This window comes from Oncorhynchus mykiss, chromosome 5 (assembly GCF_013265735.2).
Source record: "Oncorhynchus mykiss isolate Arlee chromosome 5, USDA_OmykA_1.1, whole genome shotgun sequence".
In the NCBI taxonomy this organism is placed as follows: Eukaryota; Metazoa; Chordata; class Actinopteri; order Salmoniformes; family Salmonidae; genus Oncorhynchus; species Oncorhynchus mykiss.
Window position 1 is genome coordinate 25,671,881 of NC_048569.1, and position 22,539 is coordinate 25,694,419.

At 43.2% G+C, this 22,539-nt stretch overlaps 1 protein-coding gene across 1 annotated transcript in view; it reads left to right on the forward strand.

Annotated features, from left to right (window-relative positions):
* Nucleotides 1–1,019: 1,019 nt before the first annotated feature.
* cacna1b (neuronal-type voltage-gated calcium channel subunit Cav2.2) overlaps nt 1,020–22,539 on the forward strand; it is a gene marked incomplete at both ends in the record, with an annotated part of 120,100 nt that continues 98,580 nt past the window's right edge. The window contains 2 exon segments of the mRNA NM_001124629.1: nt 1,020–1,163; nt 2,319–2,512. Of these exon segments, the coding sequence (NP_001118101.1) occupies nt 1,020–1,163; nt 2,319–2,512 (338 nt within the window).

The window sequence follows — 22,539 nt, forward strand, 5'->3', positions numbered from 1 at the left end:
CATTGAAAGCAGAAGGCCATCTCAGTCTTCCAACATGAAACCCATTTAAAACCTGTGGTTTGAATTGAAGAGGTCAGTCCTTAGACGAAGGATATCACGGATCTGTAAAGATTCTGTATTAGGATCCCTCCCAACGTGTACTACAATCTCATAAAACATTATAGAAAAAGTCTTGGCGTCATTATCCTTGCAACCGGTGCCAGTAATGAACTTTTAAATGTTTTATTTTGTAATACTTGTTGAACAAAATCTCTTTATCTGAGCAATTGTATTAGCATAAGATCATATAATTTCCCAATTTTGGGGGGCATACAGTATAGCTCAGTATTATTATTTATTTTGTTCAGTCTTTTTTGCTCATCTTTGTCAATGGTGCCAATAATTCTGGACCCGATTGTATTTCTGTCTCTCTCTCGCAGTGTGTGATGTTTTTCAGTAGGTTTTAGTGCAGCACTTAGTTGTCCCCCCCATCCATGTGCTTCTGCTTATAATGCAGCCAGCCAGCTGTGGCTCTGTGACTGAGAGCTACACACCACACACACACACACACACACACACACACAAGGACCTGCTGCTGCTCTACTGTCCTTACTGACAGAGAGAGAAAGTGGTGAAGATATCTTGCCCTGAGTGTACTGTTTTACGTGCCTCTTATGAATGCACCCACCTGACTCTCTTCTCGTTGTCATGTATGTGTCTCCAGGATCCTGGCCACGGTGGGCTCAGACTTTGACCTGAGGACTCTGCGAGCGGTGAGAGTACTAAGACCACTCAAACTGGTGTCTGGCATCCCCAGTAAGTCACTGACATCAACAACAGGTTACTTAGTGTGCACCATCATATTACTGTAGCATTAATACAATATGGAAGATTTGTATACAGATCATACATTTCTAAACACACAAACACAAACTGACTTATTAAGTATGACATATCTTATCTTACATGGTCAACATATGGCACCTTTCTCTCCCTTCACCCCCCATCTCTCTTCCTTCCCAATCCATCTCTCTCCACAGGTCTTCAGGTAGTTTTGAAGTCTATCATGAAGGCCATGGTGCCTCTGCTCCAGATAGGCATGCTGCTCTTCTTCGCCATACTCATGTTTGCCATCATCGGAGTGGAGTTCTACATGGGCAAGTTCCACTCCACCTGCTTCACTGTGGACACTGGTGAGTGCTGACACACACACACAGACACACACAGACACACACAGACACACAGACAGACAGACAGACAGACAGACAGACAGACAGACAGACAGACAGACAGACAGACAGACAGACAGACAGACAGACAGACAGACAGACAGACAGACAGACAGACAGACAGACAGACAGACAGACAGACAGACAGACAGACAGACAGACAGACAGACAGACAGACAGACAGACAGACAGACAGACAGACAGACCAGACCAGACCAGACCAGACAGAGTAGGTTATGGAAACACAACACACAGTACCAAGTTTTAGGCCTCCCTAGTCTACATTTTGATAGCCTTTTAGACAGATTTTTATAGATCACCTCTCAAGGTTGGATAAATAAGTGTCTCTCAATAAGGAGTTGATGGAGCTGAAATGGATAGATATTCTCCCACTGGAGTCAATGTGTTGATGTGGAGGTGAAAATAGATCTGATAGAAAACAGTTCCTGTATGCATACTTTATGCCATCAGTGTCAATGGAGGGTGTGAGTTGATCATAGTGTTGACGGCTCTACCAGCTGGAGGTTGTGTGTGTGTGTTTGACCCTCTGTGTGGTGGTGGTGTGAGAGGTCTTGACAGCCTGCTAATGTATGTGTGTGTGTGTACATGTGAGTTATTTTAGTAAAGAACAGTGGGGTAACAAATCAGCTCAAGGCACTGGTAACATCTCCCCAGCTGCACGTTGCTGTGTGTGTGATTCGTCAGCAGGTGTGCACTGAGTGTATGTTAGTGAGTGTGTGTGTGTACCATATTTTAAGCTCACTTAATCTGCCAGTGTGTTTGTTTTACTGTATGTGTTGTAATTACAGTAACTCACTCTCTCCCTCCCCCTCTCCCCTGTGTCCCCCCCCACCCCGCCCTACCTTCCCCTCCTCCCTCCCTCACCCCATCTCTCCCTGTTCTTTTTCTATCCCTCTCTCTCTACCACTCCCTCCCTCTTCCCCCTACCACTCCCCCTCCCCCTCCCTCCCCCTCTCTCTTCCCCCTACCACTCTCCCTACCACTCCCCCTCCCTACCCCTCTCTCTTCCCCCTACCACTCCCCCTCCCTCCCCCTCTCTCTCCCCACCCCCACTCTCCCCTCTCTCTCCCTTCTTTCTCTTCTCCCCCCATCCAGGAGAGCGAGCAGCAGCGTTCCCCTGTGGTACGGAGGCCCCAGCCAGGATGTGTCCTAATGGTACAGAGTGTACAGAGTATTGGATCGGCCCCAACTACGGCATCACCAACTTTGACAACATCCTGTTTGCCGTGCTCACCGTCTTCCAGTGCATCACCATGGAGGGATGGGTGGACATCCTCTACAATGTAAGACCTCTGTCTTTCATTATTTCGTTCTCTCTCTCCATCCTGTCTCTCTTTTACGCTTTCTCCAAGAACAATGTCACCTCTATAGGGTTACAAAATTCAGTCAACTCTCCCAAAATTCTCAGGTTTTTCAGAAATCCTGGTTGGAGAATTCTGGATATCCTACCTGATTCTGTGAATGTTTCAACCAGGTTTTCTGGAAAACTGGCACACTTGGGAAAGATTCTGGAATTTTGCAACCCTACACACATATTACTTTTCCACTTATTGTAAACTAAGAGCTAACACATCCCACACTTTCCTTCTCTCTCACGGTTTCTCTCCCTATATTATTTTGTGTATATAGTGAGTGCATGTCTGTGTATAGAAAACATGGAGAGAAAGAGAGCTACTAGAGGTTTATTTGACTGAGTAGCAAACGTGAGAATGCTAATCATTGACTACAGCTCAGCGTTCAACACCATAGTGTCCTCAAACCTCATCACTAACCCCTCTGCAACTCGGTCCTGTACTTCCTGATGGGCCGCCCCCAGGTGGTAAGGGTAGGTAACAACACATCTGCCACGCTGATCCTCAACACGGGGGACCCTCGAGTGCGTGCTCAGTCTCCTCCTGTACTCCCTGTTCACCTATGACTGCATGGCCAAGCACGACTCCCAACAACATTAAGTTTGCCGACGACACAACAGTAGTAGGCCTGATCACCGACAACGAGGAGACAGCCGATAGTGAGGAGGTCAGAGACCTGGCAGTGTGGTGCCAGGATAACAACCTCTCCCTCAACATGATCAAGACAAAGGAGATGATTGTGGACTACAGGAAAAGGATGACCGAGCACGCTCCCATTCTCATCGACGGGGCTGTAGTGGAGCAGGAGTCCACATCACCAACAAACTAACATGGTCCAAACACACCAAGACAGTTGTGAAGAGGGCACGACAACACCTATTCCCCCTCAGGAGACTGAAAAGATTTGGCATGCGCCCTCAGATCCTCAAAAAGTTCTACAGCTGCACCATCGAGAGCATCATCGCCTGGTATGGCAACTGCTTGGCCTCCGACCGCAAGGCACTACAGAGGGTAGTTTGTATTGCCCAGTACATCATTGGGGCCAAGCTACCTGCCATCCAGGACCTCTATACCAGGTGTTGTTAGATGAAGGCCCTAAAAACTGTCAAAGACTCCAGCCACCCTAGTCATAGACTGTTCTCTCTGCTACTGCACGGCAAGCAGTACTGGAGCGCAAAGTCTAGGTCCAAGAGGCGTCTTTACAGCTTCTACCCCCAAGCCATAAGACTCCTGAACAGCTAACCAAATGGCTACCGGTACTATTTGCATTGACCCCCCCCCCCCCCCCCCCCCATTTTTACACTGCTGCTACTGTTTATTTTCTATGCATAGTTACTCTACCTCTACCTACAATGTACATGTTACCTCAATTACCTTGACTAACCTGTTCCCCCGCACATTCACTCTGACTTCAGTTTATTCTTCTTCAAACTACATTGTTGGTTAAGGTCTTGTAAGTAAGCACATATGACAAATAACATTTAATTTGAACAGAACTGAGGATCTGGAGGTAGCGTACGTGTCTGCTGTGCTGCTGTGTGTGTATGTGCACTGAATCTCACACACAAACAAACCTACCTACAGCTGGGGAGATGTTACCAGTGCCTTGAGCTGATTTGTTACCCCTCTGTTCTTTACTAAAATAACTCACATGTACACACACACACACACACACACACATTAGCAGGCTGTCAAGACCTCTCACACCACCACCACACAGAGGGTCAAACACACACACACAACCTCCAGCTGGTAGAGCCGTCAACACTATGATCAACTCACACCCTCCATTGACACTGATGGCATAAAGTATGCATACAGGAACTGTTTTCTATCAGATCCATTTTTATCAACACATTGATTCCAGTGGGAGAATATCTATCTATTTCAGCTCCATCAACTCCTTATTGAGAGACACTTATTTATCCAACCTTGAGAGGTGATCTATCAAAATCTGTCTATAAAAAGCTATCAAAATGTAGACAAGTAAGGGAGGCCTAAAACTTGGTACCGTGTGTTTCCATTACGTACGCTTGTGTGTGTGTTTAAATTAGAGAGTTTATTAGTGACATGTACAGGGTTGCAGATGTAATTACAGTGACAATTCCAACCAACAATGCAGGACAAAGTGACATATAAAAATAGATAGTAATAATATATATTAAGCGGTGTTGGAACAGCAAGGGAGGAGGGGATGGGGGGTAGGAATACCAGGGGAGTAGGAAGGGGGGACAGGGCGAGCAGGTGTCTGACTAGTGGTAGCTATTCAGCATGATAAAATGTCCATTTTAGTTGGAGGCAGTGTAAAAATGTCTGTTGAGGAGGTGGTGGGTAGGAAGTCCAAGTGGGCAAGGGGGAGCAGGTAGCTGACTAGTGGTGGCTCTGGGGGTAAAAACAATAGGCCAGTCTTACAGTTTTTGTCATGATGCTTCTATACTGCCTGCGTCTGAGTGATCGAAACGGGAAGCACAGGCCATGAATCAGGTGGCCGGGGTCCCTGATTATCTTCTTGGCCTTCCTGCGACACCTGGTGTTGTAGGTGTCCTGGAGGTCAGCCAGTGTGCACCCAAAGGTGCGTTCAGTTAGCAGTTTGAATGAAGAGCACCTGGTATTGGAGAACCAGGACTAACAGACAGTTTGAATGAAGAGCACCTGGTATTGGAGAACCAGAACTAACAGACAGTTTGAATGAAGAGCACCTGGTATTGGAGAACCAGGACTAACAGACAGTTTGAATGAAGAGCACCTGGTATTGGAGAACCAGGACTAACAGACAGTTTGAATTAAGAGTACCTGGTATTGGAGAACCAGGACGAACAGACAGTTTGAATGAAGTGCAGCTGGTATTGGAGAACCAGGACTAACAGACAGTTTGAATTAAGAGTACCTGGTATTGGAGAACCAGGACTAACAGACAGTTTGAATGAAGAGCACCTGGTATTGGAGAACCAGGACTAACAGACAGTTTGAATTAAGAGTACCTGGTATTGGAGAACCAGGACGAACAGACAGTTTGAATGAAGTGCAGCTGGTATTGGAGAACCAGGACTAACAGACAGTTTGAATTAAGAGTACCTGGTATTGGAGAACCAGGACTAGCAGACAGTTTGAATAAAGACCAGCTGGTATTGGAGAACCAGGACTAGCAGACAGTTTGAATAAAGACCAGCTGGTATGTGAGAACAAGGACTAGCAGACAGTTTGAATAAAGACCAGCTGGTATGTGAGAACAAGGACTAGCAGACAGTTTGAATAAAGACCAGCTGGTATGTGAGAACAAGGACTAACAGACAGTTTGAATAAAGACCAGCTGGTATGTGAGAGTTTGAATAAAGACCAGCTGGTATGTGAGAATAAGGACTAGCAGACAGTTTGAATATAGATCAGCTGGTATGTGAGAACAAGGACTAACAGACAGTTTGAATAAAGACCAGCTGGTATGTGAGAACAAGGACTAGCAGACAGTTTGAATAAAGACCAGTTGGTATGTGACAACAAGGACTAGCAGACAGTTTGAATAAAGACCAGCTGGTATGTGAGAACAAGGACTAGCAGACAGCAGTTTAGATTACTCCCTGCTGGGTTCTGGAGCCCTGTGTGGATTCTGGCTTCCTCCTTTTCCCCCCAAATCCTGCCACCTTGTCTTTAGGTAGGCTGAGCTGCCAGCAACGTGGCAGGATAGCAGCATTTGCAACTGCTTACAACTTCCAACACCTCTCCCTCTTCTCTCTATCCTAATTTTTCCCTCTTTATAAAACCTCTCCTGTTGCCTGCTTTCTCGTTATGCTAGCAAGCTCCTCTCCTGTGTGGCTACATGCTGCTGGGAACAGACTCACTGGGCTTTTAGTGCACCTGTCACACTCTATCCCTTTTTCTCTCTCCCCATTATTTCTCTCTCTTCTCTCTCTCTGTTTCTGTCTCTACCTCTCCCTCTTCCCCTTCTCTTCCTCCCTCTCTCTATTTCTCTCACCCTTTTCCCGATCTTTCTATTTCTCTCTCCCCTCTCTATGTCTCTCTCTCTCTTATGCCCCCTGCTGTGTTCCTGGCAAGGCTGCCTTCACACAGGGTGAGGAGTGTTCCCTCTAAGTAGGACAGACTCTTTTCACAAGGCCTCATGGAACTCGTAAACATACTGTTTGCCTTCCTCCTATCAGATCAATCCTGTTGGCTCGTCCTCCTCGAATCTGGTTAAGTGGATTGAACTGGTACATGTGTACACACATATCTAGAAGAAAAAGAAACGCACACCTATTAAGACGAGGTGCTGGCTAGCGGAGTAGAAAACGTGAAAATAAAAGAGAGCCGCACACTCTAGGAGCTCAGATGCAAAAATGTAATTTAATTTAATTTCGACAGCCAAGCTGTCTTCATCAGGGTCTGTGTACACACAAACACACGCATGCGTACACACACACGCACACACACACACAGATCCTGGAAGACATCCTGGAGATATTTTCTTGGAAGTGATGCGTTTGTGAACACATGACAATTGTAAAGCGGGCCTCATAAGAGCTATGGGATGGTTTTGAAACGTTGCTTATGTTATGCTCACACATTCAGTCTGGGCCTCTGAGTCACTTCCAGTAATATTTGCACATCATGCTAAAGGCACTGTGAGGAGACTGTATCTATCTGTGTGTGTGTGTGTGTGCGCACATGTCAGTGTGTTTGTGTGTGTGTACTTAGCACAGATGCAGGGGAAGGAACAATACAGTAGCATAATGAAATAAGAACACAAGCCCCTCTCCATTCTGTACATTGTGTGTTCCCGTTACCCAGCGTTAACCTTGTGGATTGATGGACTGTCTCCTCTCCACAGCCCCAAGGGAATGCTGGGATACTCATTAATGGTGCGGTGAGCGCTAATCTGCCTCTCCCTCCTCCCCTTGTCTCTCCTCTGCCCCAATCCTTTGCTCTCAGAGGAAGCTGATGTTCTGGAATGGAGTGTCTGTGCTATCCTGTGCCCAGAGGGGATGATAAGGAAGTGACTTGGCTCAGGCCAGGACAACAATACATTAATATCACCACACATTAGCACTATCAGCTGAGCAAATATATCTCCAATCGAGTCATTATAGCATCAGAGTGGATGGAAGGATGTCACCAAGCAGTGAGAGAGGTTTCTTGCCCTCCGTGGGTGAGTGAGACACTCCCAGAGGAGAGGGCAGTAGTGCGAGCACACAATCTTGATGTTTTAATCATGGGAAAATACTCCAAATGAAGAATGATAGGATCTTATGCTAATTTTGATAATGTTGTCAGGGTAGCCTAGTGGTTAGAGCGTTGGACTAGTAACCAGAAGGTTGCAAGTTCAAACCCCCGAGCTGACAAGGTACAAATCTGTCGTTCTGCCCTTGAACAGGCAGTTAACCCACTGTTCCTAGGCCGTCATTGAAAATAAGAATTTGTTCTTAACTGACTTGCATAGTTAAATTAAGGTTAAAAAAAATAATAATAATACAATCTCAGCGAGAGAGTGTAGGCAGACTGGGAGGCAACTTCCCAGTGTCATCTTAGTCTAGAAGCCAAACACAGAGAGAGGATGAACAGAATAGAGATGGCCTGTGTCCCAAATGGCCCATAGGGTAGTGCACTATGTAGGGAGTAGGATGCCATTAAGGACACACACATGGTCTATCATGGAACATTGTGGGGCTATATTGCTGAGGAATACATATTAAACTGTTCAACTACTCACGGAGGGTAAATGGATTGAAAATTACAGAATCACACACTATAACTTTGTGGGGCTCCTGAGTGGCACAGTGGTCTAAGGCACTGCATCTCAGTGCTAGAGGTGTCACTACAGTCCCTGGTCCAATTCCAGGCTGTATTTCAACCAGCCGTAATTGGGAGTCCCATAGGGCGGCGCACAATTGTCCCAACGTCGTCCGGGTTAGGGTTTGGCCGGGTTAGGCCGTCATTGTAAATAAGTATTTGTTCTTAACTGACTTGGCAAGATAAATAAAGGTTAAATAAAAAAAAATATATTTTTAAATAACTCTCATTTGCTCTCTATTGTTCAGTGTCTCGTTCTCTCTCTCTCTCTAACCACGTTTCTATCCGCTGTTTTTATGCGAGTAACTTCATACCATATAAAATAAAAAATCACAACAACTGTAATGGAATTGTTAGAATTGTTCGTTTGACATGGTGCGATCTTTTTGTGTCAGTAAAGTGAATTGTGCGAAAAATGGCGGTGGACACACTTATGTGCAAATATTGATGTAATAACTACCATATCGAAGCACACCACCGCATCTTCACAAAGTCCTTTGCTGTTGTTCTGGGATTGATTTGCACTTTTCTCACCAAAGTACATTCATCTCTAGGAGACAGAACGCGTTTACTTCCTGAGATGTATGACGGCTGCGTGGTCCCATGGTGTTTATACTTGTGTACTATTGTTTGTACAGATGAACGTGGTACTTTCAGGCATTTGGATATTGCTCCCAAGGATGAACCAGACTTCTGGAGGTCTTGGCTGATTTCTTTTGATTTTCCCATTGATGTCAAGCAAAGAGTCACTGAGTTTGAAGGTAGGCCTTGAAATACATCCACGGGTACACCTCCAATTTACTCAAATTATGTCAATTAGCCTATCAGAAGCTTCTATAGCCATGACATCCTTTTCTGGAATTTTCCAAGCTGTTTAAAGGCACAGTCAACTTAGTGTATGTAAACTTCTGACCCACTGGAATTGTGATACAGTTAAATAATCGGTCTGTAAACAATTGTTGGAAAGATTACTTGCATCATGCACAAAGTCGATAACCGACTTGCCAAAACAATAGTTTGTTAACAAGAAATGTGTGGAGTGTTTGAAAAACGAGTTTTAATGACTCCAACCTAAGTGAATGTTAACTTCCGACTTCAACTGTAGGTGTCAGGGAGACTGGGGAATAGTGGGCAGCTGGTGATTTATGAGGGGAGAGGGGAGAGAGGAGGGGAGAGAGGCAGATAAAGATCTCATCTGGTGATTTGGCTGGCTGGGGCCCATTTGCCACAAAAACACTATTTTCAGCGGTAGTTTTGAAATAAGGTTAATTATGAAAAATGAAAGGTTTTCCACACATGAAACTACTAGAGGGAACTTTTGGTCATTGACTGCAGGGAAAGGTTTAATTGTTTATTAGTGTGACTCTTAATGTGGTCATGGCTATCTAAATGTTTATAGTGGTGGATTGCCTGTGTGGCCCTCTTGTGGTCATAGTGCCCCCTATAAGGTGTGTCATTTGTCTTGTCACAGTAGTCTTTGGGCTCTTACTATAGTTTCACAATCACAGTAGTGGTTGTGGACCTCGCTTCAAAGTCACAGTAGTCCTTGTGGTCGTAGTTTCACCAATGGTTGTGGTCAGTGTTACCCGTGTCTCTCACCTCATTAGAGCCATCTGAGTCACTGTAGTCTGGGCTCACCTTGACCCCGTTTCCATGGTATCCTGCACTGTCACAACGATCACATCGCTCATTAAACACTTAAAAATAGAAGGGAAGTGAGGAGGAGGGGCAGGCGGACAGCGCGGAGTGAGAGGAGCTACGTTGAGACTAATATGATCTGTGTTTGTCTGTTGTCAGTGAATCATCCCGTTTTGGTTGTAGCTTGTTGGATCGGCAGTAAAACATGAGGGGAGTGGAAGAGACTGTGCTCACGTCTCTGTGTGTGCATGTGTGCGTGTGTGTGTCTTTACTGAGACCAGACGGCTGGCTACACATTCCAGGTAAGCTCTATGTGCAGGGAGAAGGAGAGAAAGTGAAAAAGAGAGAAGGACAAATGGAGAGGCAAGGGCAGTGAGTGTGTAAATCAGATACATAGGGCTGATAGAGAGATATTGAGAGAGACATAGTTTCTTCCCGTTTTACACCGTAATAATATTCCAGTGTTCATCTCATGAACAAAACCAAGATGATAACCAGAGAGAAGTGCACTTAACATCACCTAGAACCGCAAAGAAAATGCTTTCCTTTTCAGAATTCTCTCAAGGCCCTTGTTCCTTGTGTTTCCCCCATTGTTCCAACCAGTGTCTGCACTCTTAATGGAGCTCCAAAACGGATTCTGAGTGCCTATTTAGTGCACTACTTTTGACCATGGCCCATAGGGCTCTGTTATGCACTATATAGAGAGAATGAGGTGCCATTTGGGATGCAACCCCAGTGTAATCTTTTACCATGCGTCTAGCACGGTGGCCTTTTTGTAGCTCTCCAGATCTGCTGGTGTGTGTGTTCTCTCCCATCATTGTGCCTCTACAGCACTTTTCCTCCTCCAGTAATGCAACCCTTCGAGGGGTAGGAATGGGTTTGGGCTTGAATCTGTTTCCCTGTGCACTGTCAGAGCCATTCTCCCAACCTCATAACTAGCTACCAAGTTTTATTAAAATGCTGGGCTTGCAGGTTCACCTGCATCTAAAGCCTATTCCTTTGGGGTGTTTCTAAAGGCCACCGAGTGCTAACAATCTAAATAATGCGTGTGGAATGCTTGATAGTGCATGTGATATAAACAGAGAGGTCTACTTTCTCTGGGATCTGATTATTGACTGGTTTTCATCAAGCTGTCCACTCAAGAGGAAGCTTCTCACGGTAACCAGTCCCTGTAATCTGGTTCAGGTTATTAATAAACCTACTAGGGTGTTGACAAACACTACAGGAACAAGATCATCCACGTGTATTGATCACATCTCTACTAATACTGTAGGACTTTGTTCTAAAGCTGTATCCGTGCAGTGATCACAGTATAGCTATAACCAGGAAAGCCAAAGTTCCAAAAGCTGGGCCTGAAATGGTGAATAAAAGATCATACAAAATATTTTGCTGTGACTCTTATGTGGACAATGTAAAAATAATATGTGATTAATAAGGAGCATCTAGACATTGCACTTGATTATTAATAAACATGCACCTGTTAAGAAACTGACTGTTAGAACGGTGAACTGTTTATGGATTGATAAGGAATTTAAAAACTGTTTGAAAGAGATGGGGTAAAAGGAGTGGCTAATAAGTCTGGCTGTACAGCTGACTCGCTGACTTACTGGAAATTGAGAAATGATGTGACTAAACTCCACAAAAAGAAAAATAAACTGTATTTTGAAGCGAAGATTAATTATATAAAGAATTCATAATAAAACAAATAATGCAAGAAAATCCTTGTACATTTTAATTTTGTAAAGATAGTGTGCTAGAGGTGGAAAACGCATTGTTATTGTTCGATAATAACACACCTCCTGACATTGACAACTTAGATGGAAAGTTACTGAGGATGGTAGCTGACTATTGCCCCTCCTAACTGTCACAATTTATTTTTTTCTCTAAGTCTAGAGGAAGGTGTTTGTCCTTAGGCCTGGAGGAAAATCAAAGTGATTTTGCCTTTACTGGTTCTAACAGTCAATTAATCAAGCAATCAAATGTGTTTATAAAGCCCTTTTTACATCAGCAGATGTCACAAAATGCTATACAGAAACCCAGCCTAAACCCCCTAACAGCAAGCAATGCAGATGTAAAAGCACGGTGGCTAGGAAATACTCCCTAGAAAGGGAGGAACCTAAGAAGAAACACAGAGAGGAGCCAGGCTCTGAGGGGCGGCCAGTCCTCTTCTGGCTGTGCTGGTTGGAGTTTATAAGAGTACATGGCCATTTAAGACCAGATTGTTCTTCAAGACGTTCAAACGTTCATAGATGATTAGCGGGGTCAAATAATAACCAGTGGTTGTAGAAGGTGCAACAGCTCAGTACCTCGGGAGGAAATGTCAGTTGGCTTTTCATAGCCGACCATTCAGAGGTTGAGACAGCAAGTGCCGTTCACCTTCGCACCCCTGGGCTAGACTACACTCAATCATAGGATCTACTGAAGAGATGATTCTACAGTATTGACTTAAAGGTCTAGACCGAGTCTGCGTCTCTCACATGGATAGGCAGACCATTCCATAAAAATAGAAAAAGCCTGCCTCCAGCAGTTTGCTTAGAAATTCTAGGGACAATAAGGAGGCCTGCGTCTTGTGACCGTAGCATACATGTAGGTGTGTACGGCAGGACCAAATAGGAGAGATAGGTTGGAGCAAGCCCCTGTAATATTCTGTAGGTTAGCAGTAAAATGTTGAAATCAGCCCTTGCCTTAACAGGAAGCCAATGTAGAGAGGCTAGCACTGGAGTAATATGATCACATTTTTGGGTTCTAGTCAGGATTCTGGCAGTCATGTTTAGCACTAACTGAAGTGTATTTAGTACTTTATCCAGGTAGCCTGGAGAGTAGAGCATTGCAGTAGTCTAATCTTAAAGTGACAAAAGCATGGATTAGCTTTTCTGCATCATTTTTGGACAAAAGTTCTGATTTTTGCAATGTTACTAAGATTGATATATTAGTCAAAAGAGAGATCAGGGTCCAGAGTAACGCTGAGGTTCCTCACAGTTTTATTTGAGACGACTGTACAACCATCAAGATTCATTTTCAGAACCAACAGTAGATCTCTTTGTTTCTTCTGACCTAGAACTAGCCTCTCTGTTTTGTCCAAGTTTAAAAGTAAAACATTTTCCGCTGTCCACTTCCTTATGTCTGAAACACAGGCTTCCAGGATAGGTCATTTTGGGGCTTCACCGTGTTTATTCGAAATGTACAGCTGTGTGTTGTCCGCATAGCAGTGAAATAACATTCTGTTTCCGAATGACATCCACAAGAGGTGGAATATATAGTGAAAACAATAGTGGTCCTAAAATGGAACCTTGAGGAACACCGAAACTTACAATTGATTTGTCAGAGGACAAACCATCCACAGAGACGAACTGATCTTTCCGACAGACAATATCTTAACCAGGCAAGAACTTGTCTGTGTAGACCAATTAGGGCTTCTAATCTCTCCAAAAGAATGTGGTGATTGATGGTGTCAAAAGCATTAAGGTCTAGGAGCACAAGGACCGATGCAGAGCCTTGGTCTGACACCATTAAAAGGTAATTTACCACCTTCACGAGTACAGTCTCAGTGCTATGATATGGTCTAAAACCAGACTGAAGCGTTTCGTATATATTATTTGTCTTCAGGGAAAATAATTTGTGAAGTGTCTATTTGTCAAACTAGACACTCTAATGTACTTGTCCTCTTGCTCGGTTGTTCACAGTGGCCTTCCACTCCTCTTTCTATTCTTATTAGAGCCAGTTTGCACTGTTCTGTGAAGGGAGTAGGACACAGCGTTGTATGAGATCTTCAGTTTCTTGGCAATTTCTCGCATGGAATAGCCTTCATTTCTCAGAACAAGAATAGACTGACTAGTTTCAGAAGACAGGTCTTTTGAGCCATTTTGGCATTTGAGCCTGGAATCAAACACACAAATGCTGATGCTCAGATACTCAACTAGTCTAAAGGCCAGTTTTATTGCTTCTTTAATCAGAACAACAGTTTTCAGCTGTGCTAACATTATTGCAAAAGGGTTTTCTAATGATCAATTAGCCTTTGTAAATGATCAACTTGGTTAGCTAACACAATGTGCCATTGGAACACAGGAGTGATGGTTGCTGATAATGGGCCTCTGTACACCTATGTAGATATTCCATAAAAAATCTTCGCATATATATATATATATATATATATGTAAATTTCTGACATCAACTGTATATATATATATTTACATACACTTAGGTTGGAGTCATTAATACTTGTTTTTCAACCACTCCACAAATTTCTTGTTAACAAACTATAGTTTTGGCAAGTCGGTTAGGACATCTACTTTGTGCATGACACAAGTAATTTTTCCAACAATTGTTTACAGACCGATTATTTAACTTATAATTCACTGTATCACAATTCCAGTGGGTCAGAAGTTTACATACACTAAGTTGACTGCCTTTAAACAGCTTGGAAAATTCCAGAAAATTATGGCATGGCTTTAGAAGCTTCTGATAGGCTAATTGACCTCATATGAGTCAATTGGAGGTGTACCTGTGGATGTATTTCAAGGCCTACCTTCAAACTCAGTGCCTCTGTGCTTGACATTATGGGAAAATCAAAATAAATCATCCAAGACCTCAGAAATAAAATTGTAGATCTCCACAAGTCTGGTTCATCCTTGGGAGCAATTTCCAAAGGCCTGAATGTACCATGTTCATCTGTACAAACAATAGTACACAAGTATAAACACCATGGAACCACGCTGCCTTCGTACCGCTCGGGAAGGAGCGGTACTAGAGATGAACGTACTTTGGTGCGAAAAGTTCAAATCAATCCAGGAACAACAGCAAAGGACATTGTGAAGAAGATCCTGGAGGAAACAGGTACAAAAGTATCTATATCCACATTAACAAGAGTCCTATATCAACATAACAAGGAAGAAGCCACTGCTCCAAAACCACCATAAAAAAGCCACACCACGGTTTGCAACTGCACATGGGGACAAAGATCGTACTTTTGGAAGAAATGTCCTCTGGTCTGATGAAACAAAAATATACCTGTTTGGCCCTAAATGACAATGTTTATGTTTGGAGGAAAAAGGGTTAGGCTTGCAAGCCGAAGAGCAGCATCATGTTGTGGGTGTGCTTTGCTAAATAGATGGCATCAAGAGGAAGGGAAATTATGTGGATATATTGAAGTAACATCTCAAGACATCAGTCAGGAAGTTAAAGCTTGGTCGCAAATGGGTATTCAAAATGAACAATGACCCCCAGCATACTTCCAAAGTTGGACAACAAAGTCAAGGTATTGGAGTGGCCTTCACAAAGCCCTGACCTCAATGTTATAGAAAATTTGTGGGGAGGCTTACAAACCTGTTACACCAGCTCTGTCATGAGGAATGGGCCAAAATTCACCCACCGTATTGTGGGAAGCTTGGGGAAGGCTACCCAAAACGTTTGACCCAAATTTAAAGGCAATGCTACCAAATACTAATTGAGTATGTAAACTTCTGACCCACTGGGAATGTAAATAAATCATTCTCTCTACTATTATTCTGACATTTCACATTCTTAAAATAAAGTGGTGATCCTAACTGACCTTAGACAGGGAATTTTTACTAGGATTAAATGTCAGGAATTGTGAAAAACTGAGTTTACATGTATTTGGCTAATGTGTATGCAAACTTCCAACATCAACGGTATATATACACACACACACACACACACAAATACAGTATCATTCAAAAGTTTGGACACACATACTCATTCAAGGGTTTTTCTTTATTTTTACTATTTTCTACATTGTAGAATAATAGTGAAGACAACAAAACTATGAAATAACACATGGAATCATCTAGTAACCAAAAAAGTGTTAAACAATCTAAATATATTTGAGATTCTTCAAAGTAGCCACTCTTTACCTTGATGACAGCTTTGCACACTCTTGGCATTCTCTCTACCAGCTTCACCTGAAATGCTTTCCCAACAGTCTTGAAGGAGTTCCCTCATATGCTGAGCGCTTGTTAGCTGCTTTTGCTTCACTCTGCAGTCCAACTCATCCCAAACCATCGAATTGGGTTGAGGTCGAGTGATTGTGGAGGCCAGATTATCTGATGCAGCACTCCATCACGCTGCTTCTTGGTAAAAATAGCCCTTACACAGCCTGGAGGTGTGTTTTGGGTCATTTTCCTGTTGAAAAAGAAATGATAGTCTCACTAAGCGCAAACCAGATGGGATGGCGTTTTACTGTAGAATGCTGTGAGAGTCATGCTGGTTAAATGTGCCTTGAATTCTAAATAAATCACTTCCAGTGTCATCAGCAAATCAGTCCCCCACCATCACATCACCTCCTCCATGTTTCACGGTGGGAACCACACATGCGGAGATCATCCTTTCACCTACTCTGCGTTTCACAAAGACATGACGGTTGAAACCAAAAATCTCCAATTTGAACTCATCAGACCAAAGGACACATTTCCACCTGTCTAATATCCATTGCTCATGTTTCTTGGCCCATGCAAATATTTTCTTCTTATTGGTATCCTTTAGACCCTTTTGGGCTCCCGAGTGGCCCAGCGCTCTAAGGCACTGCATCTCAGTGCTAGAGGCATCACTACAGACACCCTGGTTTGAATCCAGGCTGTATCACATCCGGCCGTGATTGGGAGTCCCATAGGGCGGAGCACAATTGGCCCGTCGTCGTCTGGGTTTGGCCGGTATAGGCCGTCTTTGTAAATAAGAATTTGTTCTTAACTGACTTGCCTGGTTAAATAAAGGCCTGATTCACGCAGTTTCCTATGACCAGTTGATGTTGAGATGTGTCTGTTACTTGAACTCTGTGAAGCATTTATATGGGTTGCAATTTCTGAGGCTGGTAATGCTAATGAACTTATCCTCTGCAGCAGAGGTCCTCATGAGAGCCAGTTTCATCATAGCGCTTGATGGTTTTTGCGACTACTTGAAGAAACGTTCCGAATTGACTGATGTTCATGTCTTTAAAGTAATAATGGACTGTCATTTACCTTTGTTTATCTGAGCTTGTCACAACACAACTGATTGGCTCAAATGCATTAAGAAGGAAAGACATTCCACAAATTATATTTTAACAAGACACACCTGTTAATTGAAATGCATTCCAGCATTCCTCATGAAGCTGGTTGAGAGAATGCCAAGAGTGTGCAAAGATGTCATCAAGGCAAAGGGTGGCTACTTTGAAGAATCTCAAATATATTTTGATTTGTTTAACACTTTTTTGGTTACTACATGATTCCATATCTGTTATTTCATAGTTTTTATGTTTTCATTCTTATTCTACAATGTAGAAAATAGTTAAAATAAAGAAATACCCTTGAATGAGTAGGGGTGTCCAAACTTTTGACTGGTACTGTGTATGTGTGCATATATATATACATATATTATTAATCTGTCCTCGCTTGTCTTTCAATCATCCATGTGGGTTTGTATCTTCCTGATATTCAATAAGGAGGGGACTTGCAGCACATGAAGAACCAAGTTCTATTTTAACGCTTGGCTACGCAGACGCACGTTCATGCAAGCGAGCTGTGTTGGTGAAATGATTGAATAACATGTACAGTGGTGCAAAAAAGTATTTAGTCAGCCATCAATTGTGCAAGTTCTCCCACTTAAAAAGATGACAGAGGCCTGTAATTTTCATCATAGGTACAGACAAAATGAGAAAAAAAAATCCAGAAAATCACATTATAGGATTTTTAATGAATTTATTTCCAAATTATGGTGGAAAATAAGTAGTTGGTCACCTATAAACAAGCAAGATTTCTGGCTCTCACAGACCTGTAACTTCTTCTTTAAGAGGCTCCTCTGTCCTCCACTTGTTACCTGTATTAATGGCACCTGTTTGAACTTGTTATCAGTATAAAAGACACCTGTCCACAACCTCAAACAGTCACACTCCAAACTCCACTATGGCCAAGTCCAAAGAGCTGTCAAAGGACACCAGAAACAAAATTATAGACCTGCACCAGGCTGGGAAGACTAAATCGGCAATAGGTAAGCAGCTTGGTTTGAATAAATCAACTGTGGGAGTAATTATTAGGAAATGGAAGACATACAAGACCACTGATAATCTCCCTCGAACTCGGGCTCCACGCAAGATCTCACCCCGTGGGGTCAAAATGATCTCAAGAACGGTGAGCAAAAATCCCAGAACCACACGGGGGGACCTAGTGAATGACCTGCAGAGAGCTGGGACCAAAGTATCAAAGCCTACCATCAGCAAGGGCATTGAAGATGAAACGTGGCTGGGTCTTTCAGCATGACAATGATCCCAAACACACCACCCGGGCAACGAAGGAGTGGCTTTGTAAGAAGCATTTCAAGGTCCTGGGGTGGCCTAGCCAGTCTCCAGATCTCAACCCCATAGAAAATCTTTGGAGGGAGTTGAAAGTCTGTGTGGCTCAGCAACAGCCCCAAAACATCACTGCTCTAGAGGAGATCTGCATGGAGGAATGGGCCAAAATACCAGCAACAGTGTGTGAAAACCTTGTGAAGACTTACAGAAAACGTTTGACCTCTGTCATTGCCAACAAAGGGTATATAACAAAGTATTGAGATAAACTTTTGTTATTGACCAAATACTTATTTTCCACCATAATTTGCAAATAAATTCATAACAAATCCTACAATGTGATTTTCTGGATTTTTCTCATTTTGTCTGTCATAGTTGAAGTGTACCTATGATGAAAATTACAGGCCTCTCATCTTTTCAAGTGGAAGAACTTGCACAATTGGTGGCTGACTAAATTCATTTTTCCCCCACTATATGTGTTAAACGCTAGCACACGACATGTTTGGTTTGGGTGTAATACCTGGTCTCACCTTAACAAATGAGACTGTCAACAACAGTTGTTTGTGCATGTTTGTGTGTGTGGGTTCACATATTCGTGTGTGTGTGTGTGTTTATGAAATAGAAATACAGTTGTGAATGAAAAAGTCACTTCAGAACTGTCTTTCCTTAAAGATGCTTGGCTTTGCTTTGATAGGGTACTACAGTAAAAGTGGTCAGTTAAAGTTTGAACAATGTTCTCTATTTGGTCCTGCTGGTGAGCCATTGCCCAATAAATTGCTCATTGACTGGAGGAACTATTGATTTTAGACTTTCAATTCAAAATATGTATCAGTGCCTTATTTAAAATCAATAGCGATGCTGACACAACAGTTTATCTTTTCACTTGATTTTCTCTTTACAATTATCCATCTACTGTCCCCAGAGAGGCTGGGGGAGACAGTCAGTCAGATATTGGGAGAGAGAATGATAAACTACAGAGAATGAGAGAGAAGTTATAAAGATAAAGAGACAAAGGCAAGAGTAATGGATGATGAAGTGAAACAGAGAGGCTGATGCTGGACATTCATCCTGTGTGTGGGCTGAGAAAGTGACAGCTGAGAGACAGATGGTAAGATGGGATGAGTATGTGTGTGCTCACACACAAACACTTTGTTTTTTTGTCAGGGACCATGGAAAAGAAGATTTAGCTAGATAGTCCCTGGGCAAAAAATCATCAATGGCGCTGGAGAGGATGGTTGACGTTTTACATGCTCCTAACCAACTGGTATTTTGTTAGTTTTTTTGCGTTGTTTGTAACTTATTTTTTAAACTTATTTTGTATGTAATGTTTCTGCTACCGTCTCTTATGACCGAAAAATAACTTCTGTACGTACATCAATAGCGATTACTCACCTCAAACTGGAAGAAGCTTTTTCCTTTAACGAGTCCGACGAGAAGGATAAACTGCTTTTCCGGGAACATGCCCAAATCCCCGTAATTTGCGTGAGGAAAAGACAGAGAAAAAGGGGGCGGAGGTCGGGCTGCCTTCTGAGAACTTGTTAGCGAGCGAGTAAACTCCCACTGCCATCCATTCTATTGGCCAACGTGCAATCATTGGAAAATTAAATCGATGACCTACGATCAAGATTATCCTACCAACGGGACATTAAAAACTGTAATATCTTATGTTTCACTGAGTCGTGGCTGAAGGACGACACGGATAATATAGAGCTGGCGGGATTTTCAATGCACCGGCAGAACAGAGAAGCTATGTCTGGTTAGACGAGGGATGGGGGTGTGTGTCTATTTGTCAGTAACGATGTCTAAGAAGTCTCGAGGTAAAAAACTCTAGCCCACCTTTACTCTACACACAGAGATGTATACAAAGCTCTCCCCGCCCTCCATTTGGCAAATCTGACCATAATTCTATCCTTCTGATTCCTGCTTACAAGCAAAAACCAAAGCAGAAAGTACCAGTGACTCGCTCAATACAGAAGTGGTCAGATGACGTGGATGATACGCTACAGGACTGTTTTTCTAGCACAGACTGGAATATGTTCCAGGATTCATCCAATGGCATTGAGGAGTAAACCACCTCAGTCACTGGCTTCATCAATAAGTGCATCAATGACGTCATTCCCACAGTGACCGTACGTATATATCCCAACCAGAAGCCATGGATTACAGGCAACATCCGCATCGAGCTAAAGGCTAGAGCTGCCGCTTTCAAGGAATGGGACACTAATCCGGACACTTATAAGAAATCCCGCTATGCCCTCAATGTACCTATGTACCATCAAACAAGTAAAGCGTCAGCTTTGGATTAAGAATTTTTAATCGTACTACACTGGCTCTGACACTCATCAGAAGTTTTTTATTTATTTATTTTTTATTTCACCTGTATTTAACCAGGTAGGCCAGTTGAGAACAAGTTTTCATTTATAACTCAATCCTACTCTTCACAATATGATCACAGTGACCAAAACAGCCCTGGGCCAGTTAGAGTAACCAGATAAAAACACAAGTGGGGCCCAATGCAGAGAGTGTACAGGGAGAGATGGAGAGTCCAATTATGGTGTGCTAAGCTAGTGGAATGGTGGGAGATACACTATATATACAAAGTATGTGGACACCTCTTCAAATGAGTGGCTTTGGCTATTTCAGCCAAACCATTTGCTGACTGGTGTATAAAATCAAGCACACAGGAATGCAATCTCCATAGACAAACAGTGGCAATAGAATGACCTTACAGAAGAGCTCAGTGACTTTCAACGTGGCACTGTCATAGGATGCCACCTTTCCAACAAGTCAGTTCGTCACATTTCCTCCCTGCTCGAGCTTCTCAGGTCAACTGTAAGTGCTGTTATTGTGAAGTGAATGCAAGATGGCCGCCTAACTTTGAGTTCTTTGGAAACTATGTATTATTTAGTTTTTTTCATGCATCGCGCTGACAGAGATAAACTCCTCTCTGGGAAGAGGAAGGGCGGGGATGTATGCTTCATGATTAACGACTCATGGTGTAATCATAACAACATACAGGAACTAAAGTCCTTCAGCTCACCCGACCTAGAATGACTTACAATCAAATGCCGGCCAAATTCTCCAAGAGAATTCTCATCATTTATTGTCACAGTGGTGTACATTCCCCCTCATGCAGACACCAAGATGGCCCTCAAGGAACTTCATTGGACTCTATTTAAACTGGAAACCATATATCCTGAGGCTGCAGTTATTGTAGCTGGGGATTTTAACATAGCAAATTTGAGAACAAGGCTACCTAAATTCTATCAGCATATTGATTGCACTAAGCACGGGTGTAATACACTCGATCACTGCTACTCTAACTTCCGCGATGCAAACAAAGCCCTCCCCCGCCCTCCCTTAAGCAAATCCGACCACGACGCCATCTTGCTCTTACTGTCTTATAGGCAGAAACTCAAACAGGATATGTACCAGTGACTAGAACCATTCAATGCTAGTCTTACCAATCGGAATCCACGCTTCAAGATTGTTTTGATCATGCGGACTGGGATATGTTCCGGTCAGCCTCAGATAACATCAATCTATACGCTGACTCGGTGACTGAGTTTATAAAGAAGTACATTGGATATGTTGTACCCACTGTGACTATTAAAACCTACCCTAACCAGAAACCGTGATGGACCGCAATTAACCATGGAAAGAGGTCTGGGAATATGCCTGAATATTAACAGTGAAGATATTCCCTCCGCAAGGCAATCAAACAAAAAAAATGTCGGTACAGGGACAAAGTGGAGTCGCAATTTAATGAATCAGACACGAGATGTATGTGGCAAGGTCTACAGGAAATCACGGACCACAAAAAGAAAACCAGTCACGGACACTGACGTCACACTTCCAGACAAACTAAACACCTTCTTTGCCTTCTTTGAGGATAATACAATGTCAGTAGGCCCACTAACAAAAGCTGCGACCCCCCCCCAACCCCCTCTCTTGCGACGTGGCCGATGTGAGTAAAACATTTAAACGTGTTAACCCTCGCAAGGCTGCTGGCCCAGACGGTATCACCAGCCGCGTCCTCAGAGCATGCGCAGACAAGCTGACTGATGTGTTTACGGACATATTAAATCACTCCCTATCCCAGTCTGCTGTCCCCACATGCTTCAAGATGGCCACCATTGTTCCTGTACCCAAGAAGGCAAAGGTAACTGAACTAAATGACTACTGCACATCATGAAGTCATCATGAAGTGCTTTGAGAGACAAGTCAAGGATCATATCACCTCCACCTTATCGGCCACCCTAGA